Source organism: Phacochoerus africanus, chromosome 1, assembly GCF_016906955.1.
Source record: "Phacochoerus africanus isolate WHEZ1 chromosome 1, ROS_Pafr_v1, whole genome shotgun sequence".
Lineage (NCBI taxonomy): Eukaryota > Metazoa > Chordata > Mammalia > Artiodactyla > Suidae > Phacochoerus > Phacochoerus africanus.
Genome location: NC_062544.1, coordinates 151,853,158 through 151,873,961, shown reverse-complemented (window position 1 = coordinate 151,873,961; position 20,804 = coordinate 151,853,158). Strand labels below are relative to the sequence as shown.

Genomic DNA, 20,804 nt, shown 5'->3' with positions numbered 1-20,804 from the left:
TACAGCATGCAGAAATTCTCAGGCCAGGGATCGAACCCAAGCCATAATAGTGACAATGCTGAGTCCTTAACCACTAGGCCACCAGGGAACTCTGAGTTTTGATCCTTTCTAAATACGTTTTTAGAAATAATTTCCATTTCCCTGCTGAAATTCCCAATTTGCCCACTCATAGTGATCATATTTTGCTTCAGATCTTTGAACATATTTTCCTTTAATTCTCTGATCATCTTTAAAATAACTGTTTTATAGTCTTTGTCTACTAAATCCAATATTTGGGCCATTTTGGCATCATTTTCTTTTCTTTTTTTTTTTTGGTCTTTTTAGGGCCGCACACACAGCAGATGGAAGTTCCCAGGCTAAGGGTCGAATAGGAGCTGCAGCTGCTGGCCTACGCCACAGCCACAGCAATGTGGAATCTGAGCTGTGTCTGCGACCTATACCACAGCTCATGACAATGTTGGATCCTTAACCCACTGATCGGGGCCAGGGATTGAACTTGTGTCCTCATGGATACTCGTCGTTTGCTATCACTGAGCCACAATGGGAACTCCTCTGATATCTTCTTTTGAAGAATACTGATGATTCCTGTCCTAGTAGTCAGTTCAGTTACTGGCTGGTCACCTTGAACCTGTGTGGCTTGTCTTCATGTTCTGTTAGGGCAGAGAGGTGCAGGTCCAACAGTGTTTCTCTAGCCTTTTAACTTGATGGACTTTGGATTTCAAATGTGAGAGCTTGGTTTTAGGCTTCGTTGGGGCAGATGTCCGGAGACCTGCCTCTAGCTGGGGTCCTCACCATTAGGGTGCAGCCTTCCTGACATCTCAGCTTAATACGTGGGCCAACAAGGTGCTCAGGGGGCCTCTTCCCATGGCTGGGTTGGAACTTCCTCATCCCCCACTACTGCCCGGCCTCCACCTGGTCTGGAACTCCCACGTAGACCTTTGTCCTCTCCCACCCCGTCACATCCAGACTCTGATCTCTGCCTCCCTGCTCAGTGGGCCCCCCTGGATCCCAGCCCCATGTCCTGTGGTCAGGAAACTGTCCCCATTAGAATCCTGGTGATTATGGGGTACAGTCAAGGATTACGGTCTTGGAGTTCCCATTGTGGCTCAGCGGAAAGGTGATGCTGTGACTGTGGTGTAGGCCCGCAGATTTAGCTCTGATTAGACCCCTAGCCTGGGAACTTCCATATGCTGCGAGTGAGGCCATGAAAAGACAAAAAAAAAAAAGGGATTAAGTCTGTGCAACCTCTGTATTTTTCTGTTCATGGCTGTCTAGAGGCGGGGGCCTGACTGCACTGTTGACTCCGCCTGGGCTGGAGGCTGCCGGCGAACCATGTGCCTGTCCCAGGGGGTGCCATCCAGGCCTAGCCAGGCTCACCCCTGGCTCCTGTCTTGGGCTTTCCCTACCACCTGGGGGTTCCTTTCGCCTTTCTGTTGAGTTGAAATCTCTTCTCAATCCCACGTTTTCTTTGTTTTGGTGGTTTTCAGCAGCTTCCTGAGAAAGAGTGGCAGAAAGGTAATTTTTGAGACCTATATGTCTGAAAATGCCTTCGTTAAACCATCACACTTGACAGATGGCAGTTAGGTGGAGAATTTGGGGTTGGAAATCATTTTCCCTCATAATTGTAGGCATTGTTTTGTTGACCATCTAATGCAACGTGGGTCTTTTGTGTGAAACCTGTTTTTCTTCTCTCTCTGTTTTTTTTTCCCATGCAAGTTTTCAGGGTCTTTTTTTCTTCCCCATTGTTCTGAAGTTCCCAGTCACGTGCTTTGTGGGTCTGTTTTCCTCCATTGTGTGTATGCTTCGTGGGCCCTTTCCATCAATTCCATCAGGGAATTTTTTGAAGTATTTCGTTGGTTTCTTTCCCCTTAATTTTACTCTTCTTTTATTTATTTATTTATTTTAGGGCCGCACTTGCAGCACATGGAGGTTCCTAGGCTAGGGGTTGAATCAGTGCTGTAGCTGCCAGCCACGGCCACAGCCACAGCAACGCCAGATCCAAGCCACATCTGTGACCTATAGCACTGCTTACGGCAATTCCGGATCCTTAACCCACTGAGTGAGGCCAGGGATTGAACCCATATCCTCATGGATACCAGTCAGGTTCATTACTACTGAACCATGACGGGAACTCCAGATTTTACTATTCTTTTTTCCTGAAAGTCTTACTGTCTTGATAGTGGACCTTCTAGGCTGGTTCCACAATTTTCTTTTCTTTCTTTCCCACCTCTTTTTTCTCCCCTTTACTCGGAAGGAGTTCTTCAAGTTGATCTTCCAGCCCTCATGTTGCATTTTTCTTTTATGTTATATTTTTAATTTCCAGTAGTTCTTTTTTCCTTTCTGAATGCTCTGTCTCCTTGGAATAAAAGCATTCTTTTATTGTTTCACGGCTCTTTTCCTATTTCCAGAAACACTGATGGTTGTTTTTGAGACTGCTTTGAGAAGCTCTGCCCAATTTCTGTTTCCTCCAAGCTGCCCGGCCTCTGGCTTTATGTTACATGCTCCCCTCTGGGGTGTGGAGTGAGTCCTTGTGCACCTGGACTCCAGGCTGATGTGGTGCCATGGGCCCTGCCTCTTGCATCACCCCTGAGTGAGTTGTGCCCCAGGCCTGCTTCCTGGAAGTACTCACCCTGTGGAGCAAATAGGAAGTCTTGGGCAGGGGTGGTTGGTTGTGTCGTGGCCCAGAGCATGTCAGCTGTTGGACTTGTCTTGGGGGGCCCACAAGAAAGTGGTCACCTCTACCATGCCAGGTCCCAAGCATGGAGGTTCTGTCCCTGCCCTGGACACTCCTTGAGAACTAGATGAAGAGGCTCGTGCTAGTGGAGGATGGTGGTGGGCCTGCAGCTCAGGGTAGACCTGTGCTGGTGTTCACCCTCAGCACCCTGAGGCCCTGGAGTTTGTGGAGCAGAGAAGGCAGCCCTGAGCTCCTGAGACCCTGGCACCTGCCCGCTCTGGGGCCCGCCTGCAGCTTGGTTCTCCCAGCCCAGGCCCACCCTCCACAAGAGGACCCTGCCCGTTGCCTCCCTTGGCCCTCACCGCCCTTGTGAGCATCTTTCTCCATGCGCAGCAGAGGCAGAACAGAGAGCCCGAGCGCTGGGGGCACCTCCCCACTGCCCAGAGGGGGCAGATGCTGAATGTTCACACAATGGAGGTGGTGGACGTGACCCCAGCGTCTAAGAGAGAGAGGACGCAGGATCGAGTGTCCTTCATATGCCATGACACAGAGCCTGCCTGCTTTACCTGGAGGCGAAGACGGGGCTGCCCAGCTCCCCATTGCTCACCTTGGCCGCTGAGTTACTTCTCAGGGCTCAGAAGGACTCCTTCTCTGTTCACCTTCTGTCCCCTTCTGTGTGGTACCAGCTGTGGCTGATAACCTGCCCCTCGAAGCATCGCTTTGGGCGTGGGTCTAGGGGCTTGGCTTCTCCATCCCCTGAGCTTGGCTGCACCTCCAGGTTCACAGGGCTCCTGTTTCTTTAGCTGCAGATCTGGGACACGGCTGGCCAGGAGCGATTCCGCACCATCACGCAGAGCTACTACCGCAGCGCCAACGGGGCCATCCTGGCCTACGACATCACCAAGAAGAGCTCCTTCCTGTCAGTGCCTCACTGGATTGAGGACGTGAGGAAGTATGCCGGCTCCAACATTGTGCAGCTGCTGATTGGTGAGCCAGGCCCACTGTCCATGTGTCTGTCTGTCTCAGTCTCTCTCTCCTTTTTTTTGTTTTTTTGTTTTTTGTTTTTTCAGGGCTGCACCTGCAGCATATGGAGGTTCCCAGGCTAGGGGTCGAATCGAAGCTGTAGCTGTTGGCCTACACCACAGCCATGGCAATGTAGGATCCTTAACCTACTGAGTGAGGCCAGGGATCGAATCCTTATCTTCATGGATACTAGTCAGGTTCGTTAACCACTGAGCCACGGTGGACATTCTTTTCTCTCCTCTTTATTTATTTATTTATTTATTTATTTATTATTATTATTATTATTTTTCATCTTTTTGCCTTTTCTAGGGCCGCTTTTGCAGCATATGGAAGTTCCCAGGCTAGGGGTTGAATCGGAGCTGTAGCTGCAGGCCTACGCCACAGCCACGGCAACGCCAGATCCTTAACTCACTGAGCAAGGCCAGGGATCAAACCTGCAACCTCATGGTTCCTAGTCGGATTTGTTAACCATTGTGCCATGACGGGAACTCCCTCTCTCTCCTTTTTAAACAGAGGGTAAGCTGAGCACCAAGAGGGCTGCACTTAGCCAGACGAGGTGCAGAGCCAGGGCCTGAACCATGGTCTTGCAGATTGTAAAGTGATAGTCAAAGCTGGAATGAGGGCGAGGTCAGGAGGCAGAAGCACAGCTGTCGCTGCTGGCTGAGTCTTCACACATGTTCTCATAACTCTGCCTCTCCTCGTTTGTAGGGGGATGGGCTGAGGCTTAGAGTGAAGAAATTTATCCCGGTCCACACAGCTTGTGAGCACGTCCATGGAGGATTTGGGTTCAGTTCTGCTGATCATAACCCAGCAACTTGCCCTGTCCGCCACACAGAGGGGCTTTGCCAGCCTTCGTGGGCCCCCAAGTCCCTCTGAAGGCTTGGTGACATGCAGCTGCCAGGCAGCACCCTCAGCACCTGGTTCAGGAGGTCCAGGTGGGCCTGTGTGTGTCTAACAAGTCTGCAGGGGACATGGTGACCCTGCTCTGAGAACCGCTGCTGCAGAGGGCTGCCTTTTCCTTCTGCATAAACCTCCCAGGCCTGGGCTCTAGCAGCTTTGGCCCTTGTGTGGTCCCTGGGGTCCTTGTCCCAGCTGTCAGGCTGGTTCCTCCAAGGTGAGCTCGAACAGAGGGGCCTCACGGGGTGTGGGTGCACTTGGCAGGGTAGGGCTCCGCTGGCAGGAATGGGGGCTCTGTCCACCAAGCCTTAAGCTTCCCTGTCATCCAGGACTTTTGAAATAAGACATTCTATCATAGAGCATTTTATACAAGTACAAAAAAGGAACAGTGTAGGAGTTCCCACTGTGGTACAATGGGATCAGCGGTGTTTTGGGAACGCTGACATTGCAGGTTCGATCCCTGGCCCAGTGCAGTGGGTTAAGGATCCAGTGTTGCTGCAGCTGTGGCTTAGGTCTCAACCACAGCTCAGATCTGATCCCTGGCCCGGGAGCTCCATATGCTGTGGGGCAGCTGAAAAAGAAAAAAAAAAAAAAAGAATAGTGTAATGGCTTCAGATACAGCAGAGGTAATTACTCTTGTCCACATTCATCCCCTCCCCGACCTCACCTTATTTTGAGGAAAATCCCAACACCAAATCATCTGCAGATATTCTAGCGTGAGTCTGTACAGCTACAAACACTTAAGCAACATGTAACAAACAGAAGTACCATTTTCACACCTAAAAAATATTGACATTTGCTTAATATAAGCAAATACCTGATCTATATTCCGATTTATAGCTGCTCATAAATATTGCGCTTGCTTTTTTTTTTTTTTTTTTTTTCCAGTTTGTGGAAATCAGGACCCTGATAAGTTCTACACATTGAAATTGGTTTGCTGTACCATTTCAGGTTACCAAAGAAATTTTAGATCTTTATAGATCTATTTTTTGATCTTTTTTTTTTTTCTATTTTTTTAAGTTTGTTCTTTCTACATTACGAAGTCACTTAGAGGCTTTAAAAAGTTATTTTAGAAATTGGGCCAAGAAGTAGCTGACCAGATTATTTAGAACATAATGAACATCTCACACCTCATAGACGAGGCAAAGGCTTGCTCTCAGGAGCAGCTGACGTCTGCTTTTATTATCAGAAAAGCAAAATAAAACCCATGATCTTACAGAAAACAGGAGAGAATAAATAATAAACATAATAACAAAATTTTAGCAAAAAATTTAGCAGTGCCAGGTTTCTTTAACTTGGCCATTTATGGAGTGCTGCTAGGTGCTAGCCCACCTTCACTGTGTCTTTTAATCCCTAAGCCACTGAAAGTGTCGTCCTCGATGAGGAGGCTGAGACCAGAGGTGAACTGAATTACCCAAGGGTCACACAGCAGGTGACAGGAAGCTGACATCTGTAGCCAGGTTTCCTTTCAGCTCTGAGTGCCCTGTGCTTTTCATCAAACTGTACCGTTTCTATTTCTTAGGAAGAAGCGACACAGGATAGAGGCCTATGGCAAAGATAAGGGAAGAGATAAGATGAGGGGCGAAGGATGGGGTGAGAGTGTTAAAATGCAGCCTCCCGGGCACTGTGTTTATCTGTTTATCTGTAGCTGCACCTGCCTGGCGCCCTGGCCTCACTTCCCCTGCTTCCTCCCAGGGAACAAGTCGGACCTCAGCGAGCTGCGGGAAGTGCCGCTAGCCGAGGCGCAGAGCCTGGCAGAGCACTATGACATCCTGTGCGCCATCGAGACGTCGGCCAAGGACTCAAGCAACGTGGAGGAGGCCTTCGTGAGGGTGGCCACGGAGCTGGTCATGAGGCATGGGGGCCCTCTGCTCAGCGAGAAGGGCACTGACCATATCCAGCTGGACAGCAAGGATGTCGGAGAGACCTGGGGCTGTGGGTGCTGACCGGGCGCAGGGCAGGCAGGCGGGGCTCCACCTGCTCTTGCCCTCTGGCCTCTACGCCCAGCCCCCCAGAGCTGGCCCTCCAGGGCACCAGCCGGATAAAGTCCTGGAATTATCCATCCTGTGGCCTGGATGCTTGATGGGAAGGCTTCCCTCCAGGACAGAAGAAGCAGGACTTCTCATGCAGGAGACCCATTGGCACAGGGTAGGATGTGGGTCCCGTCCCGCAGCCAGCGGCTGTCGGCACGCTTCGCATCCTAGGACTGGCCGGAGCCTGCCGGCATGGGCCTCACCCGCCCCACGTGCCCTCTTTCTGACCATTTCACACCTGACGCTGCGGCATTTGTCACTTTCCAGGAATGTGGCTGGTGCCCTGGGTCCCTGGGTCATTCCAGCCAGGGCCCTGGGCCCAGCAGACTTGGTTCCTGAGCACAGGCCTAGGGGGGCCCTGGCTCCCCCCTTTCTTCACTGCCAGCCCTCAGTTCACAGGCGCCCTGCAGCTCGGCTCCTGCCTCACGTTTTCCATGTAGCTTCTCATTTTCACTGGCATAAGTGTGGGTCACAGCCCACAGCCGAGTGCGGACCATCTGTTGGCTTGAGCCCAAAGTTGTGCCATTGAGGTTGCAAAACCAGCTAGTCCTTTAGCTCTGGCTCTCAGAAGCTTGAGGTAGGAGGGGAGTGTGGACATTTAGGGAAGAGGAAGAGCTTGTACTCCCAAGGCCTGGGGCCGAGAGGGGCCCTCAGGTTGCCCACTCCAACTCACCTCTACCTGCAGACTCCCAGTCAATGTTTGAGTTTCCCAGATGGAGGAGGTGAGGCTTTGCAGTCCTGGGTCTGGCCAGTTCATGCCCCTGGCCACCACCCTCAGTGGCCTCCAAGTGCACTGGGCACTAGGGCGGGACAGCAGGGCCGCAGGGTCACTGCTGCAGCTCAGAGACCTGGGCTGGGTGGTGGCAGGTGGTCCTCCTACACCAATCCCAGGCTCTCCACCTCTGCCAGGTTCAGTCCCTCAGACCTCCCTTGTGGGGCCCCAGAAAATAAACTGCTCTTGGAGCCAAGGATGAGGCCTCACCAGAGAGAACCAGCCCAGAGGCAGCCGCACAGCCTTCCTGGCCAGCACTTTGTCTGGCTGACCCCCTTTCAGGTAGGCCTGGCTGCAGAGCAGGAAGCCAGACGTTGCACAGCAGCCCCAGGAGGTGGGGTTGGATGGGGCTGGTGGCTCCCTTCCAGCCAGGACACAGCCTTGGAACTGCTGAGCCTGGTTCTGGAGGGGTGGGATGCTGACCTGCTTGGGCCAGGAGCTTCTGGGCAGAGTCTGCCTTGAAGGGATCAGCCTCCTGGGGGCGGGGAGTGAAGTAGGGACTGGGAGCAAGAAGGCTGCGTGGCTCTCCTCTGTGGCCTCGCTAATGGGATGGGCCCCGTCCCTCCACCTGCACGGTAGAAAGTGCCTGCACTGGGGGGTCGCCCAGAGGGGGCCCCTTCAGGCCAAGGTCAGAGGTCCTCCAGCCCCAGGGCCTCTCTGCTGGGGGCTCATGCTTGGGCAGAGCTCAGCTTTCAGCCTAGGCTCCAGCTGGAAGACCAGGCTCACGAAGACCACTTGCAGAGACCTGCTGCTGGGGGCAGGAGGTGCAGGCAGGAAATATGGGTGCTGGCCCTACCTGCTGACCCCAGGCCTCAGGGCTGGGCATGGCCTTCAGTTGCATCTCAGGGCTTCTGGAAAGAGGCAGGCCCTCCCCACCTCCTTCAGAGGGAGCCCTGGGCTGCCAGGGGTGGGCATGGTCACAGCAGTGGGCAGCTGACTGGTGATAGGGTTCGTTTGCCACCTCGGACCTCAAGCCATCCCCCTGTGCCCTGAATCCGAGCACAGGGTCACTTGGCAAGGAGAGGAGCCCCTCACTGTGGCCCCTTCCTCATCCAGAACCAAGGCAACATTGCTTCCCTCCCCGCCACCTTCACAGTCCCAAGATGTCAGAGCCCAGGACCTCGGGGTCTCCTGCTACCCATCCTCTGCATGGAGCAGCCTCGCTCTCAGAGTGTAGCCTAGAACTCAGGTCACCTTGGGCTCCCTGCTTTTACTCCCCACCCTACCACCATGCCCCCTGCCCCTTGTCCCACGTGGGCCCCATCCCCTCACCTGGATATCTGATTGACCTTGGCCTGGGCTTCCATGGCCCCAAGCACCCTCCTGCTGTGGTCAGAGGCTGCTGTGAGAGGTCCCTTGTGGTCCCTCCCCAACTCTGACACCTTCCAGGGTTGATGTGCCCTCAGGCAGTTGTCTAAGGCCTCCACAGCTCCACAGGCTTCTCCAGCACCTTCTGCTCCCAGGAGCCCTCTGTCTAGGCCGACCCTTCTGTGCTTCCCCTGTTTATTGGCCCTGCCCTTGTATTCGTGTCCCTTAGAGCCCCAAGAATGACCAGCTGACAGCCGAGGACTGGCCCCAGCTAGTCCCCAGCTCATCATGCCCTCTGGCAAGGAGTTCCAACCCCACCGTCTGCCTGCCTACCTGCCTGCGAGGTTCCTGGTTCTGCAGAAAGGCTTGCCCTGCCCTAGCCTCAGACCCAGGCTAGTGCTCAAGGTGTGCTGGCCAGGGGCCTGCTCTATGGTGCCCACAGGGCACGGGGGGGCTGGTCACCTCTGAGCCTTAGTACCCTGTCAAATGGGGACTTGGACTTGGGTAAGAGAAAATGGGGATGTGTAAGACAACACAGGCAGCCTCGCCTGCCCCCTCTCCCAGCCAGAGGAGAGTGGCTTAATCTCCTTTGTTTATAAGTTACCCAGGAACAGGAGCAGTGGGGGAAGGAGCGCCAGGAAGTGTCCCAGCCACCAGGCTGGAGGAGGGGTCTGTGGCCTGGGCTGAAGGGGGACCGGAGGGGCAGGTGTTTTACACTCACAGGAGGAGGAGCTGGCGGGCAAGGAATAGGGATCCTGTCTCCTGGGCCAGAAGGTGGGGTGGGGGTGGGGGGTGTGAGGTGCCCCAGGGACATGGGCCCCAGCAGGCGTGGAGCTGGAGGAAGCTCCTAATTCATATTGAATTCAGTTCCCTCCACTCTGGGGGGCTGCCGGGCCGGGGCCTCAGGGACCTCTGACCCTGCACCTGGACAGGGGTGGGGAAGGCCTCAGCGCAAGGATGCCGTTGCATTTGGGTTTTTCACATTGCCTATTTATGAATATATGAATCTTTATATCAAATCTATTTTTTAAAACATGGAAACGTTGCCTTTATGGAGACTTCGCAGAGCCAGAGCGTACACATTCCTAAACCATTAAACGTTTCTGTAATGAGCCAATGGCCCCAGACTGGTTTTCTCAGCTTGGAGCCCAGAGCAGGCCGAGGGGCCCCCTTCCTACAAATGTGTCACCCTCCTGGATGGCTTCCCCTGACTGGCCCCCAGGCCTGCCCACTGCCCATTGCTTGGAGCCCCGTTGAGACCCTCCCTCTGTTCCAGACCCATGAGGGGATCCCCACCCCCACCTCCTACCATGAAGAAGCAATCAGGGCCTCAGGGATACCTGTGAACTTCTCTGGGCCCCAGGCTCCTTCAGCTGGCTTTATGTTGGGGAGGTGGTTGGGGACCAAGCCCAGTATCCCTCATGCATCTCCATGCCTGGGAGGGGTGTGTTACCAGCCCTCCACCCTTGATTTTTTTCAGGTGCGCCAACATGCCCAGGGCTGGGAGTCTGTTTGTGTGCCCTGTGGTCCTGGGCAGGCAGGCTGTTATTCCAAGTCAGGACCTGAGATGCCCTGGCAGGTCTGGGTTGTTCCCCTACACCACCCACCCCCAACATACATATCGCCCCGACCAGCATGGGGCGCAGAGCCAGGCACACAGTAGGCTCAAGGAGCTGCTGAGTGCCTGGATCAGGGCCCTGATCCCAAAGTCCATGAATCCATAGCCCCCCAAAATAATCGGGGTCTGTTCCTGGTCCCTCACATGGGGTCTCTGCTGATGGGGAGGGCATGGCCCCCATCTGCCCCTCCTGCTCAGGACAGACTGACACTGGGGGGTCAGACCAACCTCCACTCTAACCCCAGGTCTTCCTGGACTGGCTAGTGACCCTGGACGAGATATTTCTCTGTCAGAGCCTAGTTTCCTCATGTGGGACACCAGCTCCTGTGATGCCTGCCTCCCTTCCTGGGAAGCCCCAGGGTGCATGCTCAAGTGTGCGCATGTGCATGTGTGTGTGGTGGCAGGGGTGTGTATGTCTGTAAACTTAAGGGCTGGGGCAGGGTCTCCTGTTTCTCACTGCCAGAGTCAGGAAGTCCTGGAGCCTGGATGTTCTAGATGGGCTGCTCTCCAGGCACCTGCCACCATCTTTGCAGGGACGAGAAAGTCTTGCTGTATGAATGGCCTGCTCTCCCTGAAGGCGAGGAGACCTTGGAAGAAAAACCCATGCCCAGGCCAGTCTGAGCAAGGCTCCCACGACCCCAGGGGCTCGGACCTGGGCGAGGCTGTCCCTCCCTTGCCTCTGCCCACCCCAGGGGACTGCCCAGACCTGAGTAAACTCAGAGGGCACCAGGCCCACTCCTGGACTCTGAGATGGGATACCAAGGCCGGGGCCCAGAGGACCTGCCTGTGCCTGTGAAGTGACTATGGGCCTGGGCCTGAGTGCCCCTCCACATGGTCCAGAAAGACAGTACCTCCTCACCCGGTTTGCAGAAAAAGACCCCTTTGTGTGGCTTCATGCAGGGCCTCCCACATACTAAGTGCCCTGCAAGTGGATGCCAGATGATTCCTAAGGCAGAAACCAAACTCTCAGCCTGTGGACTATTCTTGTCAATTAATATGTTTTTATTTGTTGAAGTATATTTTTAAAAAATTAAATTTAGTTGCCAATACTTGAATAATTCAGAGATTCTATGTAAAAATCTGGTTTCCCAGCCTCTCTGGAGAAATGGAACACTGGGCACCTGGTGCACCTCTCCACATGGCAACATTCAGCTGGGCCGCCAGGTGGAAGGCAGGCACTGTGGTTTCTCAAGTCCCTACCACTCCCTCTGTCCACCTGCCCCAAGTTTGGGCTCCTCTTCCAGCCTCACCTCTATGGGCCAGTGACCCCCAGTGCTGCTCTGTGTCCCTTTGGCCTTCCTGTGTCACCTTCTGACCCACAGGTCTATCACTTGGCCCTCCTTGAGAGGGGGACCTTGGTATAATTGATTTGTTTGTTATCTGATATGGTGGAGAAAAGTATTATTGAACTGCTGGCACCAGATTCTGCTCTCTTGTTTGGCGATTTGGGTGACTTTTTTGGGGGGAGGGGAGAGCTCAGACCTTGAGGGTGTCTGACCCTAGCATGAAGAGGGGGGGCTGCTTCCACAGGAAAGGGAGGAATTTGTTGTTTTGTTTCTGGGGAAGAGTGCAGAGGAGGAAAAGGAGAGAGAGAGAGAGAGAGCAGAAGATGACAAAAGATGGGGTGCCCTCATGGCGAGAACAGAGAGTCAAAGGCCATTTGGGAAACAGTGATGTGCCTTCCAAGGCCTGTCTGTCACAGAGACAGGTATAGCCCCTAGCCTTCCACCCGGGGTCCATGCGTCCCTCTCTGCTCACTGCTGTGTCTGAGGACAAGGTTTCCTGGAGCTTGGAGAGGGGCTGGATGTTGACGGTCGGTTGGTCTGGGCTGCGGGAGGCCGTGTAGGAAGCAGATGTTGCAGCTTTGAGAGGGTCTCCCAGGACCCAGTCTCCCAGGACGCGCAGGGGAAGGGCTAGGGGTGTCCAGAGATTGTGAAACTGCAGGTGCCTGGAGAGGGGCGTGGAGGTGGGGCAAATCATTGTACTAGGAACTTGGAGCGGGTGCACAACAGAGAAGCCCCAACTGAGGGACGCTGGTTTCCAGAAGGAGCCAGGCTCCCGTGCTAATGGGAAACCCATCTCTGAGCTGCCGGTTTATTTTGGGCTCCGGGGGCGGTAGCACCGCCCAGGGCCTAGACGGTGCACAGCAGGCCCGCCAGCAGAGCCAGGCCCAGCGCGGCCACAACGGCCAGCGCCACGTCCAACCACGGCCCACCCGGGGACGCCCAGGACGCCCGGAGACTCCAGCCGCAGGCTCCCAGCTCCGAGCCGCTGAGCTGGCTGAGCGCGCGGCCGGAGGCGCGGCCGGGGCTCGCACAGCGCACGCGCGGCAGCTCCCCCGGGGCGCGGTCCCGCAGCCAGAGGCGCAAGTACGTGAGGCCGCAGTCGCAGTGCCAGGGGTTGTTTGCCAGTTGGAGGGTCTGCAGCTGGAGCATGTGGTCGAAGGCGCCGGGCGGCACGGAGCGCAGGCTGTTGTTGGCCAGCAGGAGGTGGCGCGTGTGGGCCGGCAGGGCGGGCAGGGCCGCGAGTCCCCGGCTCTGGCAGTCCACCTCCAGCCCCATGGTGTCCAGGGTGCGGCAGCTACAGGCGGCCGGGCAGTCCTCGGCCGCCTGAACGGCCGCCCAGAGCAGCAACAGAGCCGCCCAGGCCGGCATCGGGCAGGTGGGCTGCGGGGACAACTGGTAGTGAGATGGGGTGGTAGTACTGGGGCCTGCACCCTATCCTGAGGATCCGTGGGACCAGACCGGACAAAGGACCACTCACCTCCCTCTCAGGCCTCGGCTTCTCCTCCGGGAGGTGGGCGGTGGGGACAGGGAAGTGAAGCACGACGACCCAGGCCAGCTGATCCTCCCCGGAAGCTCAGAAGGCAGGACGCTCAGCTGTGTTGGGGGCAGGGGGTGGGGCTTAGTCCCTTCTTGGGACAGGGGAGGGCCCTGCTGTCCCCTAGCAGAGACCCCAACCCCTGCTCAGGGGTGGGGGGAGCAGATGCCTGCTAAATGATCTGAGCCCTGGCTCTAGCCTCTGCCCCCAGAGCCCGGGAAGGGTCTGAAGAGGGTCTCCCAGGCTGTGCCCAGTCCCCACCCCCAGCACCTAAGTCAGGGTCTGGCAGATGGTGTTCATGCCACAGACCACACAGCTGGGCCAGGGCAGAGAGCTCACATGGTCCCTGGTGTAGACAGTCGCTGGGTGAGGATGTGGAAAGGACATAGGGATGGGTACCCAGAAGAGGCTCCACCTGGAAAGCAAGGCTTTCCCTTAAGTTGGAAATCTGAGAGGGAGAGCCCAGAGAGGGAGAGCGACTTGTGCATGGCTGCCCAGAGACCAAGCACTCAATCTCAAGAGCCTGGCTCTGCCAGGTTCACTGCCTTTCCTCTGGGACTCAGTGGGGGCTGTTTCCCCTGCTGCAGACAAACTCCCCCTCCAGGGCCTGGCTCCGGGCAGGCTTCCAATGAGTTGGTTGAATAAACTAATCAATCTTGTCACAGAGCAAATACCCCCCACTCCCATCCTCTCTAGGGGAATGAAGGAGGGACAGAGGCTGGACTTGCCTGCTTGCTTCCTTCCTGCAGGACCTGGATCTGCTCCCCGCCTCCCACCCCTGGGAGGCCCTACCATGTAGGAGGTGGTGCTGGGTGATGAGGGCCACTTACCTGGCAGGCCTGCTGTTGGGCACCCCTTTCTGTGTCCTGAACTATTCTGGCTGAGGGTGCAGTGGCTGCTCTATGTGGGGCAGCAGATGGTGGCTCCTGCCTGAGTGGGAGGAAGGAAATGATGAAAATAGCCTGGCTTATCCAGCATGCAGCCCCGGAGGGCCTATCTCCAGGAGCTGGTCCTGAGGCGTCCCAGGGCCTTGTGCACAGAACCACAGGTCAGCCCCCATTTACGGAGGTGGGGGTCCCACTGTACATCCCATTGTACCCCAGTGCCTCCATGAGTCTCACTACAGGATGTGTGGGAAAACCCTGTCCCAGGAGGTGGAGGAGGCTTCCAGGAGGAGGAGGGGGGGGTCCGTTGCATTTTCAGTGCCTTTTAACACTTCCTGATCCTTCTTTTTTTGTTTTGTTTGTTTTTTTAGGGCCGCACCCGCGGCATATGGAGGTTCTCAGGCTAGGGGTCGAATCAAAGCTGTAGCCGAAGGCCTACGCCACAGCCACAGCAATGCCAGATCCAAGCTGCAGCTGCGATCTACACCACAGCTCACAGCAACACTGGATCCTTAACCCACTGAGCGAGGCCAGGGATCAAACCTGTGTCCTCATGGATACCGGTCAGATTCGTTTCCCCTGAGCCACAACAGGAACTCCTAATTCAATTATAGGAGTTAAAATCAAGCCTAACAGTAAAATATTATAATTATGAAGATGAAGCATTAATATATTCATTTTATTATGTTATAAAGTGTCAATAATATGAAATATTAACTTAGTAAGGTGTTTGCAGAGATGGCAACATTTGCACCTGTGGTGAGGTGGGGGGTTCTGAGGTGTGGGAGCCCCTGGGGAGTAGCAATGCTTTGGGAATAAATAGAAGGGGTTCTAGCAACCAAAGGCCCAGGAAAGGAGCCCAGAGTGGCAGCTGCAGAGGAGAGGAAGGGGACCCCTGGCCATCCCCCTGGTCAGGGCCAGTGTCGGCCACAGATGTCAAACCTGAAAAGAGGGTCTCAGGTCCCCAGTCTGGGGGGTTCTAAACCCCCTAAAACTCAGAGGGCTCAGGTTAGAAAGTGCAACTGAAGCCCGGAGTGGCCATGCCACCAGCTGAGGGGACACCGGACTGTTAGCAGGGCCAGGTATCACCCCAGCCTGGGGGGAGGGGGAAGCCTGCACATCTTCCCACTGATCCTTATTCCTGAAGTAGGTGGTAGTAGTGGGGGTCACAGTGGCCAGGCAGAGGTCAAGGGCAGGGGGCAAGGGCGCTTTACCCCCTCACCCAGACCCCCAGGAGCATTCCTCACATGTAGGACAGAGAGCGGGTGTCTGTCCTGTTTTGTCTCAGTGACTCCCAGCCCTCTGCAGGGCACAGAGCTGACCTCATTCATGTGTGTGTTTATCACCTGCTTCTCCCATGGAGTGCGCCCTGGAGAGCTGCAGCCTTCTTAGCCTCTCGGTGGCCCTGTCTCAGTGCTGGCCCAGCACTTGCTCATCCCGCAGCAGGGAGCCGTGCCACTGCCTGCGTGAGCCAATGAATGGCTGCGCTACAAAGGATTCATTCCATCAGCAGTTGAGACCTATCCTCGTTAGTCTGACCCTCACTGCACAGGGTACCTCCTAGTGTACCTGCCACAGCAGCACTGCCAGCAGCCCTCTGCTCTCAGAACACCTGCCATTTCCTTTGTTAAATACCCAAAGGTGTGTGTTACAGCGTTGCTAATGGGAGCAAAAAATGGGAACCAAAGGAAGACATACTGGCACTTGTCAGCTTGGAATACCATACAGATATCCCACACAATGAAGTAAAACTCTTAAGAATTATATTGAAGGAATTTCTACTTGGTATAGCTGAGTGACAAGAGTAGACTGCATGCAAGTGTAAGATAATACCGCTTTGGTAAAACAAATTGTGATAAACATCCCTTGCCCAGGACTGCTGGAGAGTGTGGGTGCTTATCTCCTGTAATAGTGCACCTCTTTGTGGAAAAACTGGACTGTGCAGATGAGTAGGAAGAAGACAGCAAAAATTATCTTCACCCCCAACACCCAGCAAGACTACCTGTTATTTCTTTGCTGCGTGTATCATTTTCTTACCCAAATAGGGCCACAGGGGGCCCATGTCCTTTGAAACCTCCTTTCCCACCCATGGATACACCCGCCTATCATCAGCACTCACGGCTCCACTCTGGACACACACTTATTCAGGGATCCTGGACATCAGGGCCTGGCCTGCTCTCCTTATCTCTCACAACAGGCCTTTTTGGGGGCGGAGTGGGGGCAGCCAGCCGGGCTTCCGAGGGGCTGCTCCTTCCAGGGCTGCTGGAGCTGGCTGGCCTGGCTGATCACACATCCCCGCTCCTGCCTCATCAGGACCCTTGCTAGGTCACCTCCCTTCCTGCCTGTAAACATGTCTGTAAACATGCTCAGGACCCCTTTATTCTGGCATGTGTGTGTGTGTGTGTGTCCTTCCTTCCCACCTGCTACAGGACAAGGGGTCCTGCTCCTGTAGGAAATCCTAGGACTAGCCCCCACCACCCCTCAGCCTGACTCCAAGGCTGTGCCTGTGCTTTGTTTTACGGCACAGCTGCCCCTGACAGATGGCGGCTTTCCAGGAGGCCAGTGTGAACATGGGGGCCCTCAGATGCAGAGAGCCTTCTACAGCTGGTGGCAGAAGAGGAAGCCAGAGGCGCAGCGGAAGGGGACATTGAGGTGCTTGGGATTGCTGACTTGAGGAGGAAGTGCGTTCTTCCCGGGGCCTTGGGAAGGGGTACAGCCCTGCCCACCCGGAGCCACGTGTCCTCTCTGTCCCAAAGAAGTGAGGGGTGAGAAGAGCTGCTGTCAGCGGTTATGTCTGCTGTGTTATAGCAGCAAGAGGACAGGGTGGGGGCAAAGACTCAGCTCCCAGGCTCTGCCTTCTGCCCCTTCCATGGCCTCAAGGACATGGCCCCTCCTACTCCCTTCCTCTGTCACTGGACCCTTCCCAGCAGATGACAGGTGCCCATCCCGAGTCCACATCTTCTCCCCCCGCCCAAGGCACTGCTTCCTCTTCCTCTTCCACTAGGACTCCTCTTCCAGGGCACTTAGCAGGACCTAAAAATCACCTTATTTTTATGTTTTAAATGCCTTTATGAAATGTCTTACTCTGAAAGTCAGAAGAGCAGACCCATTAACTGCTGCTTAGGATACACTTGTGCCTGACACCCAGGAGCAGATGTAACAGCTGTCTGTCACCTTGGAGGACCACATCCCCTCGGGCTCCCACCAATCCACTTCTCTCCAGGACGGCTGCATCCTGGGGCCTGGCTCTGCCTCTGGCTGCAAAAGTTGCCCTCGCTGCTCTCAAAATGCAGTGTCTTCAGGTTAAAATCAGCTCCTTGGCAGGGTCCTCTTGGGCTTCCTCTGCAGCCTCCCTGTCATCGCTGCCTGACAGGAAGCTCAGGGCAGGTCAGCCTCATCACCCCCTGCCCACCACACACCTCTCCAGAGCCCTCTCCTACATTTTACCTGCAGGCTCCACCCTTTCAGATCCACCTAGGGTGTGACTTCCTCCAGGATGCTCTCCTTGACCCGCTCCTCCAGCTGAGTTCGTGGCACTGCTGGTTGCTTGTGTGTCTGTCTCTGAGCCAAGCAGTTCCTCCGGGACTGTCCTGGGTGCTGTTCACAGAGCAGGCCTGACAAAGCTGGGCAAGGCTCTCAGGTGGTTTCAGGTGGTCCATGGCTAGGACAGAAATAATGAGAAAAGCAGGAACAGATTCCCCTCCCCTGATCTAGAGGGGTTTACTATCTTCCTGAAGCAATTTTTCCTTCTCCCAGAAGCAAAGGCAATTAAGAGGTCTATATTGTCATGGAACACTTTTAGCCTGTGTGGCCTTGGGGTGGAGGGTGTTGGGGGGAATGAGTGAACCCCCCAGAAACCCTGCTTGTGAACCTGAGGGTGTTAGTTGCACCACTTGCCCTGCGGCTGGGGATTCCCGTCATTGCTGCCCATCCCCCAGGCACACTGAGCCTAAACAGAGAGGTGTCTGCCTGAGTTGTTGGGGGGAACTCAGAGTCAGCTGTGTCCAGTTTGATCTCAGGCCAAGTGAGCCTGGTTAGGACCACAGGACTTCCTACGGGGCCTGCGCGTGTCTGCCCCTTGACTTTTGACATTAGAGGCCCCAAACTCCACTCTAGGAAGATCCTAAAGTGGCCTTTTTTTTCTGCGCCTTCGGCCTGTGAGGACGGTGGAGCAGGTGCATGATCCTTCACCTTTTCCTTATCGCCCTTTGCGCCCCTCTGCGCAGCCGCAGTGTTATCCTATAAATACCCCAGCCCCTCGCCCTGCCTCGCCCGACGTGGGTTTGTGATTAGCTGTCTTGAGTCAGCCCTTCTCTGCCACAAGCCTGGCATCTGGGCGAGGGGCAGACGCAGACGGACCCGGCTGTAGGATCACTCGTTGCGTCTTTACAGGCCCGCGCCTCCATCAGCAAGGCTCTTTGGGTCCTGGCTTCTGAGCCTGTTGTGCAGCGCCAGCCGGCGGTCTGGGCATAGTCCCAGCCTCTCTCGGCCTCAGTGAGCGCGTCTGTAAAATGGGAAAATGAAGCGTGAAGCTTGAATGCCGCAGGCGTGGACCTGGCACTGCTTTCTCGGGCTTCTAGGTCGCAGGAGTGGCCTTCAGTCCCGGAGTCGGAGGGCTTCTGTCTCAGGACCTGCAGCCCCGACACCCGCCTCCCGGCGCTGGTCTCTTCGGCTCAGCCCACGCACCTGGTCAGAAGCCAGCCGTCGCTGCATCTTCTGTGAACTCACGTTGGGCGGCCCCCTGTGCAGGGTAGGTAAGGCTGCTTTTTCTAAGCTAACTTGGAACATACACTTTGCTTGTTAAAGTCATTTGCGTACGTTTTAAAAAAGTGAGCTGATTCTAAATAAGAGGTAGAGTAGGTAGGAGCACAGGTGGTGGGGAGATAGGGCACCTCCCCAGGGAGGGGAATTGAAGCGAGTCAACACGCCACACCCTGCTTTAGAGTATTAGGACCTGCTCACCTTTGCTTAGCTATTTCAACGCATGCCGTCGCCACCTGGTGGCGAGAGTGTGAAACTACAGTATGTTCTTCATGAAGGGCTGAGCCGGGTGGGGAGGCAATTTCAGGGCAAGAGAATGATTTTGTTGCCAGAAGGTGAGAGGGGACCTTAGTTAGAATTTCCCAGAAAACACTTTTAACGAGTTTCAGGCCATCTGAACAATCCCGAAGAAGCCTTTCTAGAAAAAGGCAAAAAGGAGAGTGGTGAATGTGAAAGCTGCTCAAAAAGACCTGTTCTCCTATTTTTCCTGAAAGTGGTAGAATTCCTTCTCTGCCCCTGCCCCTCCCCAGCCTCTGCCCACCCAGGGCCAGCTTCAGAGCCTGTGACCAGTGCAGCTGCCCAGAGCCCACTCAGGAAGGCCTTGGGGTTTGGTGCTTTGCAGACACTATCCTGAAATTCACGATCATTGCGTTGTTCTGTAAGTGAAGTCCAGGGGTTGGTGGAATCTGCACCAAGGACTTGCAGACTCGGCGACACTCTCCGCTTCCTGTCACCTCCCCAACTGCTGGCTGCCTGCCCTCTGATCTTCCAGGCCCCAGCCTGCTCTTGGCCAGGGTGTGTTGTGTCAGCCTGCAGCTGGTGTGGGGCCGGGGGCGGGATCCATCGGGCCTGCCTCTTCCCACAGCATCCCTGGGCCCTTGAATGCTCCTTCAGCCGGCTTTGTGTCTGGACGACCTTGTCCTCCTTCCAGCCTGCTAGTGGTTACTTTCAGGCTTCTAATGGTTATTTATATACCCAAACACCTGCCAGAGCACTCCCAGAGTAACTTGTGTTCTGAGGAAGTATGGTTTTCATTGGGAAATGGTTGTCTATTGCTGTTACACAACAAATCATTCTCCAAACTCTCAGCTTAAGGCCATAACATGCATCCATGTATTATCTCCTGGTTTCCATGAGTAGAGACCTTGGGAGTAGCTTAGCCAGGCAGGTCTGGTGCTGGATTATGCAGTCAGGATCTTGGTTGGGGGCTACACTCATCTGAAGACTGGACTGGGGCTGGAGGACACGCTTCTGAGATGTCAACTGGGCTGCTGGCTGGAGGCCTCCCTTCCTTGATGTTGACAGGGACCACTGATCTCCTGTCCCGAGGCCTTCTCCGGGGGTGCCTGGGTATCCTCCTGATGGGGGGAGGGAGGAGGTAGCCCAGGCCTTTCAAGCACTGGTGTCCAAGGGCACAGGGGTGGTTCCACCATTCTCTATTGGAAGTGCATCTCTAAGTCTAGCTCACACTCAAAGGGAAGGGAATTTGGTTTTATACCTCAAAGGGAGAGTGTCAAAGACTTTGTAGACATTTATTTTTTAATAACCAGATTTTAGTTATTTTTCTTTTTCGGCCACACTTGAGGCATATGGAGGTTCCTGGGATCAAATCTGAGCCACAGCTGTGGCAACACTGGGTCCTTAACCCACTGTGCTGGGCTGAACCAGCACTGCCACAGAGACAAGCTAGATCGTTAACCCACTGTGGCCACAGTGGGAACTCCTCTTTGTAGACGTTTTAACAGGAAATTTTCAAAGTCAAATTTCCTATTAAAATGGCAAGGGCTCCGACAGGAAAACTCCACAGCTTTCCTGAGAACCATCTACGAAGGGGTCGATTGGTTAGTGGAGCTCCCAGGAGCCTCAAGGGCAGGAAGCTTCTGGGTCGGGGTCACGACTGATTCTCAGGTCCTGTTAGTGGTGAGGGTTTCTCAGGAATTGTGTACTTTCTCTGCTTCTGACTGAGGGAAACCCTGTTTTCCATGATGTCAGCTCCCCAGGCTCCACCATTTCT

At 54.9% G+C, this 20,804-nt stretch overlaps 2 protein-coding genes across 4 annotated transcripts in view; one reads left to right on the top strand and one right to left on the bottom strand.

Moving 5' to 3' along the window:
* The window catches only part of RAB43 (RAB43, member RAS oncogene family), a 31,518-nt gene extending 21,699 nt beyond the window's left edge, over positions 1-9,819 (top strand). The window contains exons 2-3 of the mRNA XM_047782194.1: positions 3,478-3,661; positions 6,290-9,819. Coding sequence (XP_047638150.1) covers positions 3,478-3,661; positions 6,290-6,540 — 435 coding nt within the window. The 3' untranslated portion in view covers positions 6,541-9,819. The remainder of the gene's footprint in view (positions 1-3,477; positions 3,662-6,289) is intronic.
* Positions 9,820-9,948: 129 nt separating this feature from the next.
* Positions 9,949-17,745, bottom strand: GP9 (glycoprotein IX platelet). 3 transcript variants are annotated; one of them, XM_047782227.1, is made up of 4 exons: positions 17,477-17,745; positions 13,976-14,075; positions 13,089-13,204; positions 9,949-12,991 (listed from the first exon to the last, which is right to left on the bottom strand). In XM_047782227.1, the coding sequence occupies exon 4, from the start codon at positions 12,977-12,979 to the stop codon at positions 12,458-12,460; it is 522 nt and encodes a 173-aa protein (XP_047638183.1). In that variant the 5' UTR covers positions 12,980-12,991; positions 13,089-13,204; positions 13,976-14,075; positions 17,477-17,745; the 3' UTR covers positions 9,949-12,457. The 3 variants fall into 3 exon arrangements, with proteins under 3 accessions (XP_047638183.1, XP_047638164.1, XP_047638175.1); XM_047782208.1 differs by having other exon boundaries at positions 9,949-13,003; positions 17,477-17,744; XM_047782219.1 differs by lacking the exon at positions 17,477-17,745 and having other exon boundaries at positions 9,949-13,003; positions 13,976-14,100.
* Between the last annotated feature and the right edge of the window lie 3,059 nt (positions 17,746-20,804).

Bases quoted from the DNA above. Each gene is read 5' to 3' on its own strand.
- GP9 (XM_047782227.1), bottom strand. From the start codon at position 12,979: ATGCCGGCCTGGGCGGCTCTGTTGCTGCTCTGGGCGGCCGTTCAGGCG.